General features: G+C 42.1%; 1 protein-coding gene across 1 annotated transcript in view; it reads right to left on the bottom strand.

The window, feature by feature from the left end:
• Window positions 1-799: 799 nt before the first annotated feature.
• LOC118422142 (hemicentin-2-like) overlaps window positions 800-16,871 on the bottom strand; it is an 18,150-nt gene continuing 2,078 nt past the window's right edge. Inside the window, exons 3-12 of the mRNA XM_035829658.1 lie at window positions 9,181-9,492; window positions 8,577-8,882; window positions 8,027-8,174; window positions 6,611-6,726; window positions 5,906-6,160; window positions 5,300-5,614; window positions 3,846-3,965; window positions 3,319-3,504; window positions 2,514-2,635; window positions 800-1,878 (exon numbers count right to left, since the gene is read on the bottom strand). Of these exons, the coding sequence (XP_035685551.1) occupies window positions 1,747-1,878; window positions 2,514-2,635; window positions 3,319-3,504; window positions 3,846-3,965; window positions 5,300-5,614; window positions 5,906-6,160; window positions 6,611-6,726; window positions 8,027-8,174; window positions 8,577-8,882; window positions 9,181-9,492 (2,012 nt within the window). The 3' untranslated portion in view covers window positions 800-1,746. The remainder of the gene's footprint in view (window positions 1,879-2,513; window positions 2,636-3,318; window positions 3,505-3,845; window positions 3,966-5,299; window positions 5,615-5,905; window positions 6,161-6,610; window positions 6,727-8,026; window positions 8,175-8,576; window positions 8,883-9,180; window positions 9,493-16,871) is intronic.

The raw sequence follows: 16,871 nt of genomic DNA, 5'->3' as shown, positions 1-16,871 counted from the left end.
TTTACATCTGAGTTTCTGTATATCAGGTTTCTGCGTTTTTATCTCCAGATTTCGCCAACTACCTGTTCGGTAGTCGTTATAAATCATTTGTTGCTAACATAACAAAATTGCGAATTAGTGCACATTGTTTGGAGATAGAAAAAGGTCGATATAATAATATACCAGCCACTCAGAGACGCTGTCCTACTTGCAATCATGGTATCGAAGACGAACTACACTTTCTATTATTATGTCCCACATATACTGAGGAAAGGCAGAAGCTTATGGACGTTATCAACAAGACTACAAACATAACATTACCTAAGACAAGTTCAGAAACTTTCAATTTACTTATGTCATGTCCTGATGCAATTTCCTTGTACATAGGCCAATACATCTCTACTGCTTTTCAAAAAAGGAATCGTACTGACACAAACACTTGATGTTAACTCTGTATCGTGTACCACTATGTTCTAGTAATACCTGTTTCCCATGAATTAATCCGCTCAGCTTAAGTAGCATAGCGACTAGTCATTTGTTACATAGAACCCTCTTACCATTGTTATGTATAAGCAACCACGTAGATATTAGTTTTGATGTTCTGTATATGTATTACACCCGAACTTGCCATACATTGTACCCGTACAATTGTTGCGCAATAAAGATTGATTGATTGATTGATTGTAACGCAAACTCCGCTATCCAGGGCTGTAACTGGCCCCTACGTGGCCGGGTAATACCAAACCCCAGCCCGATCTCAAGTATCTATCGTGCAGCACGAAATATATATATATACACGCAAAAAACGTTACACACGACATGCACACAGAATTTCTTTATTTAGAAACTGTGAGGTCAACAGATAAAGTTAGCTTTGTTTCAACCACCGGTGGATTTTTCTTCACATTAAATCATCCAAAATATCTGCATATGAACTATTAAACGGTCTTAAACCTGTAGTTTTAGTGTATTACCGGCTTGGCGGTCATGAAATTGTGTAACAGTTTTCGGCAAATATCGTTATAGTACAGCAAGACTTAACTTGTTACATGTAATCTATACGGAGGAACTCATCTTCTTCTGGTCAAAAACCATCGCATATTTTCTATCAATCACATCTCGGCATTTATGATATTTTTTTTTTACTTTGGGGAATCTCAGTCTGTACAATACATTTACATTTTGCACTTATCTTTATTTTTTCTCTCCGCTCTCTATGATTTTTCCACACTGTATTGGATAATGTTTTCACTTACCACTCATAGCCATTATGTTGCAACAAAAGTACTGCTCACACTCACATGTGATCTAGATTACATCGTAAGTCGACGAACATTTCAAGTCTCTAAATGTAGACATATCCTATATAGCTGCCTGGCCTTTGCATTGCCTTCCCTTTCCAACAGATGCTGTGTCTATCAGTCCATCATTACTGACTTAGTTATTCATGGCTACTAGTACTGCGCTGACAATAAAAGTGTTGTACTTTTTACTGACATAAGGGGAGGTACATAATTGCTTAAAGTGTACTACGCACTTAAAACACTGGGTGAGTACTACTAACAGCTAGACCGCTAGTATTTTCTTCATAGCAATTGACTGACATATGACTGACAAATGTTGTACTGAACTACGACAGTTCTAGGAGAATGGTACTTGTCTCACAGCTTCACATTCGCTCCATCCCAACATGGTACATAACAGCTCGTCCGTCTCTATTTACCCCCTGCTGATACGGATTTCCCGGGTAGCAGCCCAGACATGGACCTACAGACTCTCCGCCTGTATCTCATTCAGAACGTTCTCTGCCTCGTGATGGTTCTGTGGACCTCTGTCACCCCGTCTCTTCCACATCTTCTGTCGCTTCTTAGGAGGCGGCAGCGGTGGGTCTACCTGTACCTGGACAGTAATATGTTAAAGGCAATATATTAGGTGACCTGGTCACGCTGACTAAATCTTATGTGCGATGGCAAAAAAAAAAGAGAAACATTCAGCAACAAAAAAAAATGCTGCTAAACTATATAACTAAACACCCAGTCCATTCTTTCCCAGACTTGGTTTGACTTATTTTCACCTCCAGTAAGACTGCAAGACCATTTCAAGGGCGCTGCGGCCTGATGCCCTCATATGCCCCCTTTACTTTGGAGAGCAGATTCTCTGGCAAGCATGAAATTCTGATCCAACAGGGATACTGCTGGGTAACATGCTTGTGGCCACAGGGTGATTTTTAGTCAGAACGGGAGAGAATCAATGCACGTACGCGTGGATGTCATCCATAAACTAAGTCAGTGTGACCCTATCGTAAAAACGTACATGCTATATTACTTGTGGTTTTCATATTTAGATGGTAGTATTTCTTGATTGTGTGTACAGAGTCGTCTATGGTAAGTTGCCAGCTTCCCCTTGAGCTGCACGGATCCTGGCGTGAGTTAATTACTTGCAGCCATGGGTCACTGAAATCCTTTTCCTATACTATTTTAAGAGCGAAACGTGTTTCAGGGCAAGTCTAGGGTGTCACATTGAACTCTACTCACCGCGACCACATCCTCCCCCTGTCCCTCCTCCATAATACACTCTGGTGAGATGATATCCTGTCCGTCAGGCCGCTGTCTTTCTAAAGAGGAGTAGGACGGGAGTGCTGCAGGGTGGGCCAGACCTGTAGGGTTGGTTGTGTATGTGTAATTAGTATAAATATGTATGGATATGCATAAATAATTGTAAATATGTTTTAGTTTTCTCCACTGAATAGTAATCAACACTGAGAATGAGAATGTGCGACAAATTTTATCAGGGTTATCAGTCTCAGATGTTAGCTTCTTGCACCAGTATGAATGCAGTCCCGACCATGATCGCTAGAGTATTATCATTCGGCTTTTGGCATCGAAAAGGCAGAGGTGCGGGAGGATTGCACATGAAAGACAACGAGTCATTTAGGCCACGCTGGCTTAATTTTATAGATGACATCCTCTAGAGACCCCAAAACTAACCCCGGAACTAAACATCTAGTCCATCCTTCCCTGCTTGGTTTGTCTTACATTTGTATCTTCACCACCAGTAAGGCTGTAAGACACTTGTAATCGTCGCCATTTCAATAATGGTCATCCATGAACTTAGTGTGACCATACACAACAAAAAATTGTCCATCCAGTCCATTCTTTCCCAGGCTTTGCTGGTCTTATATTAATTACCTTTTTATCTTCACCACCAGTAAGGCTGTAAGACACTTTGTAATCATCGCCATTTCAATAATGGTCATCCATAAACTAAGTGTGACCATACACAATAAAAAGTTGAAACAATGCAATAGTAACTCTGTTCCGTTTGAACAAAGTAGCCTACCGGTGTAGGATAATCCCACAGCCGTCCATTCCTTGTCTGTGCGGGGCGGCGGGCGCGGCTTCAGGGTCCCGTCCAGTTCCTGCAGCTCCAGCAGATCCTCCACGCCCGAGTCGTTGGTGCCGTGACCAGGTTTCCGGGCGTACTTAGGGAGAGGGGGCACTGGCTTCGAGTGGGGAACCGGCACAGCTGGAGATGGATAATGAAGATGTAAAATCAGAGAATTTGATCCGTGAATCATCTTGTTGGGAGAAAGTTTAGCATTCGTAAGTATGTAAAATGAGAAATATTTTCTCCATTATAAATTTTATACTCTTCCTAACAATGTGAATATCAAAACGTTAATTTATAGGTATCATTTTATGATAAACGATTATAATGGCAAGTTTAGGTAGAACTCAACACACTAATTGCTCTAACATGACAGTGCTTGATCTCCGGGGCTATCCTATAGTTTCACTTGTTGGTTTGTAAGATATATCCTGGCACAAAATTAGCTTCAACGTTTAGATATTTACCAGTTTGCGTACCTGCTTCCTCACCATTGCAGACCCAGCCTCGTGCTCGTGCCACACAGACGAAAATAATCATAACCGTGGCAACGGCAAGGATCACAACGGACACAGAAATAACGACAGCCATGGAGCTTCCTGAAAAATATATTTTTATGGTTTAATCCTTACTACTAATGGCTGAAGTTACTCAAACAAACCACATGATGCAGCATTATTCATAGTGTTCAGGGGCTTGACTTTAGTTTTAGTTTTATGGAGACTCTCAACCCCCTGGGTGTATGACTCACCAGGGGTTATTTCAATTTTGCAATATCCATCATATAAAATAACATGCCTGGTCAATGGAAACTTTATAGTGCTGAAGAAAATCAGGTCTAACATAATCACATATGACTAGGTCACCATGTAATTTGGGGTCCATTTTACGATGGGCCAGACTGTTGCCGACTGAATCATAAAGATAAATGGCATTAGCTCCTATGTGGGGATATCCAGATATTAACAAAAACGTGATGTCTGGTCAATGAAAGGCATTTCATTTGTGCGCTTGTAATATGATCGAGGTCCCGAGACCTCCAATCTTAATTTCATCACCAGCGCCAGAATTACATTGGACATTGTCCAACAGGCACTGCTGGTCCTTTGTTGATAAGCTCAGACTATTGAAATGAGGGAGACGTGACAACGTTGACTCTGTGTACGGTTTTTTGGTGCATGTTTTTTTCACTGTCCGTAAAGTGTGAGTGGGGAGTTTACCACAAAGGTCTACTGACTAGCTGATGTGCCAAAAAATAAAGGTTAAAGCTAGAGGTGATCCAACTACAGCCAAAACTGTCCTAAGCAATCACTCAAGAGCTTAGTAAAATGATTGATGAGGTCAGGGGGTTGCTTCCGACAAGTTAATTGGTTGATAGGATGATTGATGCATGCAGCATGGCATGGTAATCCCGATTAAAAGGAGAAGAAAGAAAAGTATGACACGAGAATGACACGAAAAGCAGGGGCCCTACTTATCAGTTTCTTTTTGGGGGTAACTTATAAAAACTTTACCAAGACGTAATTTACCCAAACAAAAGAAGCCATGGGTAATTGTACCGATTAAATGGCTTTTAAATTTCGGTTGTTGATTGAGTGGAGGGGAATGCCCCTTTTGCCAAAAAAAGTGATTGTTGGTTGTTGGTTGTTAAGGCAGTTGGTTGCTTGTTTGTTTGTTGGTCTTTGTTGGGAGAGGGTCTGAAGTATGTAAAATGCACAGGACTGTTTCAATATGTCCTTTGATTACAGGTGGTTGCCTGCAGCAGGTGGTTGTTCAGCGGGTCTGACTAAAGCCGTTAATCAGTCCAGGTCATGAGGTCAATGGAAGAGGCAATTATAATCTACGCGGAGATATCATTTTTGGTATGTTTGTCTCTGTTTTTGTAATTATATATCTCATACATATGCTGGCGTTGACTCACTGTCTCACACACCTTTTATGACTGCCAGGCGGATCTCCTTGTGGTGTGAGCCAAACATATTAGAAGCCTTGCAGATGTAGGTCCCCTCATCATCCTCGCTAACGTCTGTCAGTGACAGCACGCTCGACCTCCCATCCGGCGTGGGTCTCTCGTCGATGGAGATGCCGTTATTGGTTGTAACCAGGGTGATCTCCTGTCCCAGTTTGTTACTCATGGACCAGGTGATGCGGTCGGGAAGCGGATCTGCCGTGACGTCACAGTGGAAGCGGGCGGAACCACTGACCCTAGTGGACACGAAGGACGATCCGCTCTGGATTTGCGGCTGACCTGTTAAAGAACCGAGGGTTTGGTAAATGAAATAGCTGTCATGATGTCTTATCGTAACTTGTCATCCGTGTAGCACTTACACCATGCTTACATGTTCATCTTATTGGCTCCTTGCCTCGAGGCTACCTTCAGTTTGAAAGAACACTAATGTGTTGTTAAAAAGGATAGCAATACGTGTGCAAGATGAACAGAAGAACATTGTGTTTTAGTTTGCTGTAAAGCTAAGTACGTTGGTGTCAAATGACATTTGTTATCATATTTCAACTCATTGAGTAAAATATTTCAGCTTACCAACGACATCGATACGAACATCTCTCTTAGCAGCGGGGAAACCGTCACTTGTTGCGACGCACTCATACGTCCCCTCCACGTCGTAGCGCACCCGGTGGAAGCGGAGCGGGTTTTCCCAATACAAACTTGTATCCTTCCGCCGCCAGCGGGTTTGAGGTTTAGGATTCCCTTCCGCTTGACAGTTTAGGCTGAAGTCTTCCCGGTGTAACATAACTGTGACTTTGGAATCCATGGTTGTCTCAATAACAGGTGGATCTAAAGGGGAAATGGAATTCACATACATTTTAGCTATCCATTCACCACAAATTCACCACAAAACCTTAAAAAAAACGCAGAAACAGCAGAAGAACAAGCCACACCAGAGTCCAGTTGTTAATATGCGCAGAAAAATGCGTTAAAAAGTTTTTTGTGGGCTGCTTCAAGACCCAATTGTCTTTCACCGGAATAAACAAGTCTGATTGATGACTAGGTCTAGCACCTCTGAATTGTACTTCCTGTCACTCCACCAAGTCAATCTTTTCGATCAACTTCCCAATCACTCCATCACTCCATGTCACTCTGCTGACAGTGTGTTCAAATAACCACGGGCACGCATCTACCCGAACAGATGTACAGGCCTATAACAAAAACTTTGAAAAAAAAACGGAACCAATTAAAAGTTTAAAGGCTGAAAAGAGACTGAGAAGCCACACAATTTATACTCACAGAAGACCTGCAGACTGACGGAGCCCACGCCTGTCGGATCCACTCCGTTATCCGCCGTGCACTGGTACACTCCGCTGTCTCGCCGGGATGTGTTCGGGATGTGTAGGGTACTGCCCCTAATGTAGAGAAACGGCACGGTTAGGAACGTCTTCTTATGTGGGAATTCGATACGATAGCCACATTAGTTTCTGTCGTGAAACGTTAGTAAAGTTTCGGTAACGCTGTACACTCCAGGGGATGCCCCGTCCAAGTGTAGACAAGTAAATTAATGACGGTTGGGCGCACCCCTTTATTACTGTCACCGACGTTACCATTCAATGTCAAGGAGCTGTTGATATTGATTATTTGATTGATTTATATCCATGATACCATTCATTGTTAATGATTTCGTACCTGCATTCGGTCCGATGACATAATTCATATCAAGGAATTGTCAAAAGCTATTGAATTTACAAAACCTGCATGCCCCAAACCAGATTCTTATGAAATCTAAATATGGTTACCAATTGAAATACTCATATAATCCTGACAATCTTTAAATTAGAAATGTACGCTGTTCACAGTTTGGTGCACCCATACATCTTTGTAAGATTTCATCTGCTTGAGTTTGGCTTCCTTCTATCAAAAGCGGTACTAAGTCGATAAGCCATTTGTATTGATTAACGGATTCCAGTGCCTGGGGATCATCCCCTTCAGGCGTAGGTTATCTGCAATCTGGCTTGGTCCACTACTGATGAGATTATGGAACCTTCCCCTACATTACGTCTTTAATCATCGGCCATCCTTTGTGATTCCAAGGTCTTTCCACAATGTACCAAAGATCAATGGAAACTAAGTAAGGGAATTGTAACAGTGGCTCAGTACAAAGCTCAGGACGAGCGGTTCATTTTGCTTATCGATACAATTGGAATTTGGAATTATTTGCATTCTATTATAGAAATTGATTCAATTATCTTGTATATGTTCAGTGTAGATAGGTGAATGATATTTTCAATTTTGTCCAGCCAAATTTCACGTAGAATCAATGTAATTTGATATTGTCATCATTGCCTGCCTACTTTGGTCATTACCTAAACATTTGCGTGCAATGAGTTTTCTTGTAATGTTCCTATATTGTGTCATTATGGTTAATATATCACAATGATAATGCAATAGGTAAACCTTTGTCATTTAGTTCCCTGGTAAGGCATAGGGCACAGTACATTTTCAAACCGGGGCCCGGCAAAACAGGGTGAAAAGAATTATATAGAAGACATAAAAATACACAAAATGTTAAAATAATATTCATGGGCATGATTTGTATATATTTATATGTAAACATTTAAAATTTTTCGTTTTTTAAAAGTATCCCGGCCAGGCTCCGGTTTGGAAATGTGACCTAGGCCTTAGTGGACATTGCAGTTACGAGTCAGGTACCTTTGGGCACTTTCTATGGGCAGCACGTCCCCGAGTTTCTTCCAGCTGACCGCTGCCCGAGGGTTGGCGTCCACGTAGCAGGTCAGGTTGGTAGGTCTTCCCTCCAGCACGTGGACGGAATGGGAGGGGACGATCACCATAGGCGGATCTAAGAACAGACAGAGTACTCTTCAGCAAACTTTAAGGCAACTTGGGAAATTTGATAAACTGTGTAAAAGTAGTCATAATGTTTAGAGATACATTCAAGAAACAATATAGCGCCTGCAATTGATTCTACCAATCAGCTAACCAACAGAAAATGACATAGATGTACTGTAGGATACAAACATGTCTGAAATTACAAATTCAAAATGAATTGAAAACCTGTTGCTACTTTATAAGACAAAAATTAGATAGTACAAGGGGCAATTGCGGTCAAATCATGTGTTGGCTTGGCAATCGTTTAGATGGACTGGCTATATGTACTTTGGCAACAAATGATAATCCACGTTGTCTGTTTGATGAGGAATCATGATCCGTTTCGTGGAATTTTGAAAGCAAGTAAACTCACAATGCACGCGGAGTATACGAGAGGCCGCCTTAGTCTTTACTAGGTTGGGAAACCCCTGGTCTGCCACACAGGTGAAGTTTGCGCCGTTGTCCCATCGTGTGACGTCAGGTGTAAACAGCTCTACATCTGTCCCACCGTTGTCCCCAGGCTGGGACGGGCGGGTGGATCTGTAGGGCTGGGTGCCGTTGTACCAGGTCAGCTGGGGAGGGGGGTAGCCACCTCGGGAACGACACGTCAGGAGGAGCTCGCGCCCGGCTGTAAGAGGGAGCTCAGCTCCGGTGATATCTGGAGCTCCGTCCATTGGAGCTGAAATCAAACACAGCTTGGTTAAGGTGGATGGTCCAAAACATCTTTGCATGCACTCTTCAGAACAAGAAATTCTCATAACAACGTATTGACTTCATTATAGATTGTTAGGATTTTGAGCATAAGGACACAAGGATAAAAAAAAGAATACACTTAGGCAAAGTTACAGTTGCACAGCATGTTCTTTTCGTCATTTGCGTAAATTGTATGAAATATGTTTTTGTCTAAAGTTTGTCTTTTTTACATCTGGTTTGAAGGGTATTGTGTTGCTAACAATAAGAAATCAATAAAGTCCTACCTACGACAGTCAGAGTAGCAGCTTCCGCCTTCTCTACTGACGCCGTGAAACATCTGTACTTCCCTGTGTCACTTATGGCCGTGTCGCGAATTTCCAGATTGAATTCACCATTTCTTGCGTCCCCCACGATCCTATGTCGGGAGAAACCTTTGAAGACAGTGGTTCCAGACGATATCACAGCAAAGTCAGGTGGACCTGCCCATATGACCGGATCATTGCTGCTCAGTCCATTGAAGGAACAAGCCAAAGTGACAATTCTGTCCGTCAAAACTGCCACGGAGCTCGGTGTGGTCCGGTAGGAGGCTCCGCTGGCTGTCAATGAAAACAATACATTGATTTTCATATAGACGAATGACTTTGTACATATTCAATCTTTCTCGTTACATAAGTCCTTCATGCCCATACTTGAATACCATGAATCACAATAATGGTGCATTGATTAAAAAATCATCATCCTACTTTTTCATACGGTACAAAGTGCCCTAGAACATCTTGTTGCGCACGCTTAGATTTTCTGTTTAGAACTTTGTCAAGCTTGATATCTCCCCCGAATTAGCTACGGGATAGGAATTCTCCTGGGCACACTTTCTCCGTTCCCTGGTGTACTGATTTTGCAGCAAACGTATCAGACAGCATCATTACAGTGCGCCTGAGACTGGTTACCCCTCCTACTTCAGACAGTCAATGACACCCAAGCTTTCAGATCAAATCGATAGGCACACTTAACAAATCACAACGCCATTATCAGAACAGCTGCTCCTCCACTGAAGCACACTTAGTGACATGATCAGCATTAACGTCATTAATCATGACTCCCCACGGGACAATCATCGCCTCATTAATTACATTAATGGCCTGCCTCTTCTTTATTACTGTGTATCTCCTTTCTATCAATCAAATTTGATGTAACACGTTATCGCAGTCCATTACGATACTGTGTCCACGTAGTGCCGGTGCTTGAAAGAGGTTGGATCTGGTACGGATACATGCTGCAACGCTGCGATAAAGGAGAACTTTGACTGAACTTTGTTCCAATGATTGGGGGCTCACTGTTGATGTATTCCTAAGATTGGTCGAAACATTTCTTTGATTCTGCGAGCACTGCGGGAATCGTGAAGTTGGTGATCATGATCAGCAACAACGTAACGATCGCCTTTAGCAGCATTATTCATGTGGAATTTATTGTTAGTCGCACGACGACCTTTTCTTGGAACAGTTTAATCATTCCGCTCTGCCATGAACTTTTGCCAGGAACATTCCCCATGATACCATAATGTATTATAGCAACATGTCTTTCTTGATGTTGTACATCAGAAACGTCATTAAATCAGAATGAATGGTTAATTGCATTGTTCTGAATCACAAGAACTGCTAACACCAATAAATGTTACAGTCCATTTACGATGTGCTCTGACTATAAACACTAATAAGGGCACGGTCATAATCATTACAAGCAACGTTGGCGTCTAACCTTTTCAAATAATTAATGATGGTGATTAAGCTGTGAGTACATTGGCCCCTGCATTAATAATTTGACGAAATATAGTTATAGCTCTTGAAATAATAATCAATTTTCCATCTGTAGTGCTTTTTAGGGGGCGGCAATTGACTATAAGATATAACGAGTTGAAGAAACATTAAAAAAAAAAAACTTTGCACAGGAAGATGACATGATTGAAAAAAGTTAACATAGAAATAGAAACCAATTGAAAGATAACATTGCAGCGTAAGCTGGAAGACAGGGCTTCAAACTACTGTTGCTATTGATCTCATTGGTCAATACAGACGGCAATCAGTGTGAATCACCCCGAGGTTGATTACCAGACCCGTGGACTTGACAGCATTAGTTCCAGATGACGAAATACAACTGGTGAAACATGTGGCTTCTGACCAACGCTATTTTTCTTTCTCTCCTTCTACGCCTGGGCATGTCGATTCTTCAGGATGTTCTTAGAATCTTGCATGAAGCAGTGCAATACTTCTGAGACAGTGAGTGAGCGATGGTGCATACAATTGAATAATGTAGAGTACACAGTCCTTTTTGTGTTAAACATAGCTAAGCGCCTTCTGCCAATGGTGGCTGACCGCTGGGACTTCATCGTGTGTGCAATTAATTCAGAATCAGATGATGTTACACACAATTCCGCCTCATTTCAAAACATTATGAATGTTTCTATTTTACCTGTATTCGTTGGGTGCATCGGTATCGGAGCTGAGTTTCGGAACATTAGGCTAGCATGTATCAATTGGATCCAAAGGTTTCAGGTATCGATTCAGAAGTAGAACCAATATGCTCAGTGTGCATGCATGGCACTGGACGATGACGGATCTGATGTGTGCCCAAAGAAGTTCTTATTTCTTATCACCTTACGTAATAGGACGCTATGACTTTTGCTATGGGATAACTGCACAGTTACACAATGTATTGTATTCACCTCTGTGCAGGTATCTTAGCGTATGGTGTCAAAGATTGTCCTGCTAGCAATTTTCTGTCAGTTTAACCTCTCAGAGCTGATTGCTTCATCAGATCAGCAATGCGTGACCTCTTTTGTGCCGCTGCCAGCAGGTGCACTTCCCCATTCGGTACTATTTGCCTTGGTACAGCACATCTACGTGAGAAATACACCAAAACTATATATGTATGGTTTGTACAACGACACCAGCAGTACAAGGGCTTTATAAAATAAGTGTAATATTGTTAAGCTTCTCACTCAGAGGCGTCTTGCCGGAACTGTTTCTGCAGTATATTTAGACAGAAAGCTTTAATTGAAAGATTATGATGACGAATTGTAATTGACTGACTAAATACAGTGTTATTGAATATTCAATTTCTTTCAGCACAGGACCATCATCGGGGATTCATGGTAATTGCCAGGCCATAGTGTTATATTAATCAAGCTAGATAGGGTCTTCATGCACTGATATACCTTAGGTTGTTCGCGACGATAATGGTTATATCTGTTTTAATATGTGGGTAGATATCCTGTGCGGGAATGGTAATAAACATGCCGTAATTATTGTCATGGCACACCGGGGAGCCTCCTTCAGCACTTAGGTATGCAATTAGCATAGTAGACAGATGTGTGATCTTAAGCTATGTTCCATCATAGCTTTTACCCAAATTATAGGATTTACTGCGCATTTATCTAAGAAAAGGTTATAATATTTAACTTGAGCATAACACGGGAGACAAATTTACACCCTGCGTTGCACGTAAAACATAATCAACAGACTGAGCACATGGGAGCATTGTGAACGAACAAAACATGGATTTTTATAAATCTTTATTAGAATACCATGTTGAAACTTTTGGTCGAGTCTGAATTGTGTTGGCATTTACATGTACTCCTCCGGGGAGAATTGCACTAAAAGTTAAATATAGCAATTGAAGAAGAAACCATAGTTCAAAATCTTGCTTACAAACAATTATCATCAAATATCAAGGAGATTTAGTCTTGAACTAGATATCACGAGAATCAAGACGGGTGTACATGTATTATGCATAGGCATTCACAAATAGTTCTCTTATCATTCTCTTAGTATCTAACTCGAGCTCCCTGTATGTAGCCCCAATGAAACATAAATATGTATTATACTTTATTGTCATTGCCAAACAAAGAAGCAATCCTAAATCGTGTTTTTCACCTTCATTAGATTAATCTGCCCCGTTGAGTTTCCGTGCGGGACTGCAGACACGTGCGTACCGGACCTGCTGACCCTCACGGCGGCTGGCAGACTCACCAAACCCGCTTATCTCACCAGCAGCGGGCGGATCCACAGAATTAGGCAGGAATTACAGCTAATTGGGATTAACTTCTGACCCATTAAATCCGCTACGTGTTGAAAGCTGGTACCTAAATGGGAGGTGTATAGAGCTCCGGAAGCTGCGCAGGTGGCGCGTGGGAGATCCGGGCGCAATTGAGGAGATTAGGAGATCGTTGATATTGGAATAGAATCCAGGTTGATTGTATAATCTTTCTTTTACAAATGGAAGGAATTGCATTAGGCACGGGCACAACTTCGAAGCAAATTATCGCTAAACGCGTTTGCAGCATACTGTTATATGATTAACGTATACACTACGTCTTTGTTTTGGATTGAGATACGAAGCAAAATGGTCCTCGCGTGGTTGCGATAGTCGATAACTTTATACTCCCGGGATCCATATTCCCTATGCATGTAATATCAGCAATTAATCGCAAAAGCCTCCTCGATATAAAATGCAGTCGCATCTGTTGCAGTGAAGGTACTCTAGGGCAGAATGAGTCACATCACGTCTCTGTTGTTTAAAGTACTCATCCGTTGCCAACATTGCTTAATTTGGTTCTTGATATTTCAAGACTAGAATAATCCCAGAGAAAACATTTGAAACTTTGGCATACATATGCTCGACGTGTTTCTCATATTAGCTGTAAATGCCAAGAATGTAGTCCGTAATGATACCATTTTTGTCGGCCCTGAAGCGTAATTGTCGGCGAAACAAGCGTTTTAATGAGTGGCGCTCATGCACCGCACCAGACTTCAAAGTTCTCAAATGAAATGTCAAAGTATGAATAAATGTTCTATAGTCGTAACGCCGCATTAGCGCCACTTTCTTTGTAACACTCTATGAGGACGATTTCAAAGTGTTCTCTCCCTCAAATCACTTCCAGCAGTTTAAGAAGGGATGAAAGGGACGTGGAGTTCTTACCGAAATGTCGCCACTTACCAACGGCTAATTTCTGTACTCAGGCGCTCGTTGCCGCTCATTTGGTCCGATGCTGCAATGGCTATTTGTTACATGGCGCAGTCTAGTTGCGTGCACCGTCTTAATGAGCTGCTTCAGTCGAGGGGGCTTTCATTAGAGCTTTGAGCTTAATCATGAGCCGTTTAATTGGTGTGGGATAGAAGAGGGACCAGTGTGGAGCCGGAGGAATAGAATTATCCCGCGGGTTGTACGTGGCATGTAAAATAAATTGAATTTATCTGAAACACGAATACCTGGAGGGTTGTATCACATATGCCTATCATCTACCTTCAGGAGGAATACGGCATACAGAAAACAATACAAATGAGGCTGGGAATGGAAGAAATTAGTTTGGTAAGCCTTGACATGTATAGTCTGTACAGTATCTCCACTAGACTGCGCGTGACTTGAAAACGATTGACGTTTGGAGAAAGACATTCAGGGTAGAAAGGGACCATTATGCCCCCAAAATTTTGATTATTTCTACTTAACGACGATTTTTCCTACAATACATTTGTTATTTCTAATACTCGATGTTTATGCGCGGCACTTGATAATGCTATTACTAGTATACTACTTCGTATAGTTTATTGCTAGCAAATATCAGATGAAATGTCAATACATTAACGTGCTGATGATACACCACAGAGTACATAAACGCGGTACTTACACAGTAGGCAATCGCAACTACTACCTGCATTACCCATATAAACGCTATACACATCAATGCTAGTCATAAGACAGAACACACATCATCCTTACCGTGTGAAGACCATCCGATCGTGAAGATGAAAAAGACGATCCATCTACAAGAAGCGGTCATGGTGCCGACCCGTCCGTAGAGAACACCTGCGCGAAACTGGCGATTTACGTGGGTTCTGGAAGCGGGCACACGTACTCAGCCCGTGTAATCCTCGTGAAAGACAACACTATCAACAGATCGACACGATTATTGTCCACAGAAATCCAGAAAGGAAGCAAACAGCAGGAAGTATGCCTTTGTAGGATGCAGTCCAATCGAGAGCAGGATGCGTTGTGAGCGTTAGGTCTTGGAGCGGTCTGGATAGGGTACGTCCGCTGATTCACTGCCTTATGATAGAGCAGCGTGCGCAAAAGCCATTCTGATGCGAGGCAGACCAGTCCAATGTAGTAGGCAATCTCTTCCGGGAGGACGATATCGTGGGTCTTCTGAAGAGAAGTGCCGGATCCTGAATACAAACCAGGTCAATGATGTCCATGTCACTCATAAGGGCATGCCTGGCACATCGTAACAAGCACGGAACAGACTACCTGATGTATTGGACCAAGTCCCTTCTGGTTTCCACTGAATCCATTACTATTGTAGGGAGCCAGAGACAGCCACTGGATGAAGGGACTACATGGGCGATCAAATGGCTAACGGGACGTTTGGGTATTTAGGTGGCGCCAGCGCGACAGGTCGGTACGCGGAGGGAGATGGATGGTGATAGCCGCAGGGCGGTTTGGACGCGGTACATGACAGAGACTGTGACAAACCGTCACATTCATCAGGACTCGGCTTCAAATGCCACCATTATCCTCTATTGAGGGATTACCATGAATAAATCGTTACGCCAAACTTTGCCATTATATAGATAAGGCAAAGAGAGACGCCATCGTAGCAAAGTTGACGGCCTTTCGCAAGTTATGGGATTAGAGTCAGCTTATGAAATGTATATATACATGTGGCCATAAATGTTAGGGGCGTTAAGTCTGTCTAACTACTAAACAGTATTACACTATACAATGACGTTAACTTTAGGATATTTTGTTTTCATTTGAATATATGTGTATATGTTTCACTTTTTCAAAACTTATTTCAGAAGTTATAACGTAGAACGCTTTTCCTCTTTAGGATACCAGTCAAGTATAAAGTTCTATTTGGGGTAAGCCAAGTGTAACAATAACGAGTACAACAGTGTATACACGACAGACTGTCTCCGATGACAATGATTAAGTCTGGCTGCACAGCAAATTCTTTTCAACTGCAAATGCATCAGTTGAAAACTAGTTCCAAAAGCTCATAGTCATTCTGGCTGCTCCTGGTACGTGAGAGTCATCCTTCATACACCTCATGAGATTCAGACGAGAACTCAGCCGTGCCCAATATTATGAAGAGAAACGTTCACGGTATGCCTTGAATGTGAATTTGCTGTATATGTGATGTCTGAAGCTTGTTAAACATTCCCCAGGCACATTACCAGGGATCTAGCCAGAATGGGTGGGATTATATGCGTATGTTCGACTTCCATTAAATTGATTCTCTGGTTTACACAGCAGTTATGGCCCTGGTATCTTAATGAATTTGCCCTTCTCTTAGATGAATGTTTTTATCTAGCGCTTGTTTCAGAGAGACAAGACCGCATGTTAAACATTTTATCGGTCGGCTTAAAGGTCTTCTTGATACGAAGTATTGGTTTTTTCTCAAAGTAAACATAAAAGTGCAGAAAGAATCGGATGATTATCCTTTCCACTGCATGGTAAGACACTCTCCGGCCAATACCCAGGAGGTAGACGATGGATCAAGATAAAGAGGACCCGATCTGTATAAAAAATGTAGGACCAGTAGGCTGAAAACTGCTTTACAAAGCCTCATACATTTGTTTTGTGGTATTGAAGCAGATAGAGGTTGTACTCTTCGCCCTGCTACGCTGCCCTTGACCGACGTTTCGTGACTTGGTTGGAATTTCCTTCCTTGTCACGATAGATGATCATCGGCGCCCGGGATTGTTGTTGAAGCGGTCATTTGATAAAGTCGACCACCAGCAGGGATAGTTATGATATGGGCTGCAAAAACCACCGGACTCTAACGGCATTACTTAATATCAATCCACCGTACTGTTGCAAATGCGTTTGGCGATATCGACGCAGCTGTTAACGGCTGTGGGTATAGGACATTGTGCTATCGGAAAACTGTTGTATAGTAATCGTCGCCTACTCTGTGGTA

Source organism: Branchiostoma floridae, chromosome 9, assembly GCF_000003815.2.
Source record: "Branchiostoma floridae strain S238N-H82 chromosome 9, Bfl_VNyyK, whole genome shotgun sequence".
Classification (NCBI taxonomy): Eukaryota; Metazoa; Chordata; class Leptocardii; order Amphioxiformes; family Branchiostomatidae; genus Branchiostoma; species Branchiostoma floridae.
Note: the sequence above shows the minus strand (reverse complement) of the source record. Positions and strands in the feature narration are given on the sequence as shown.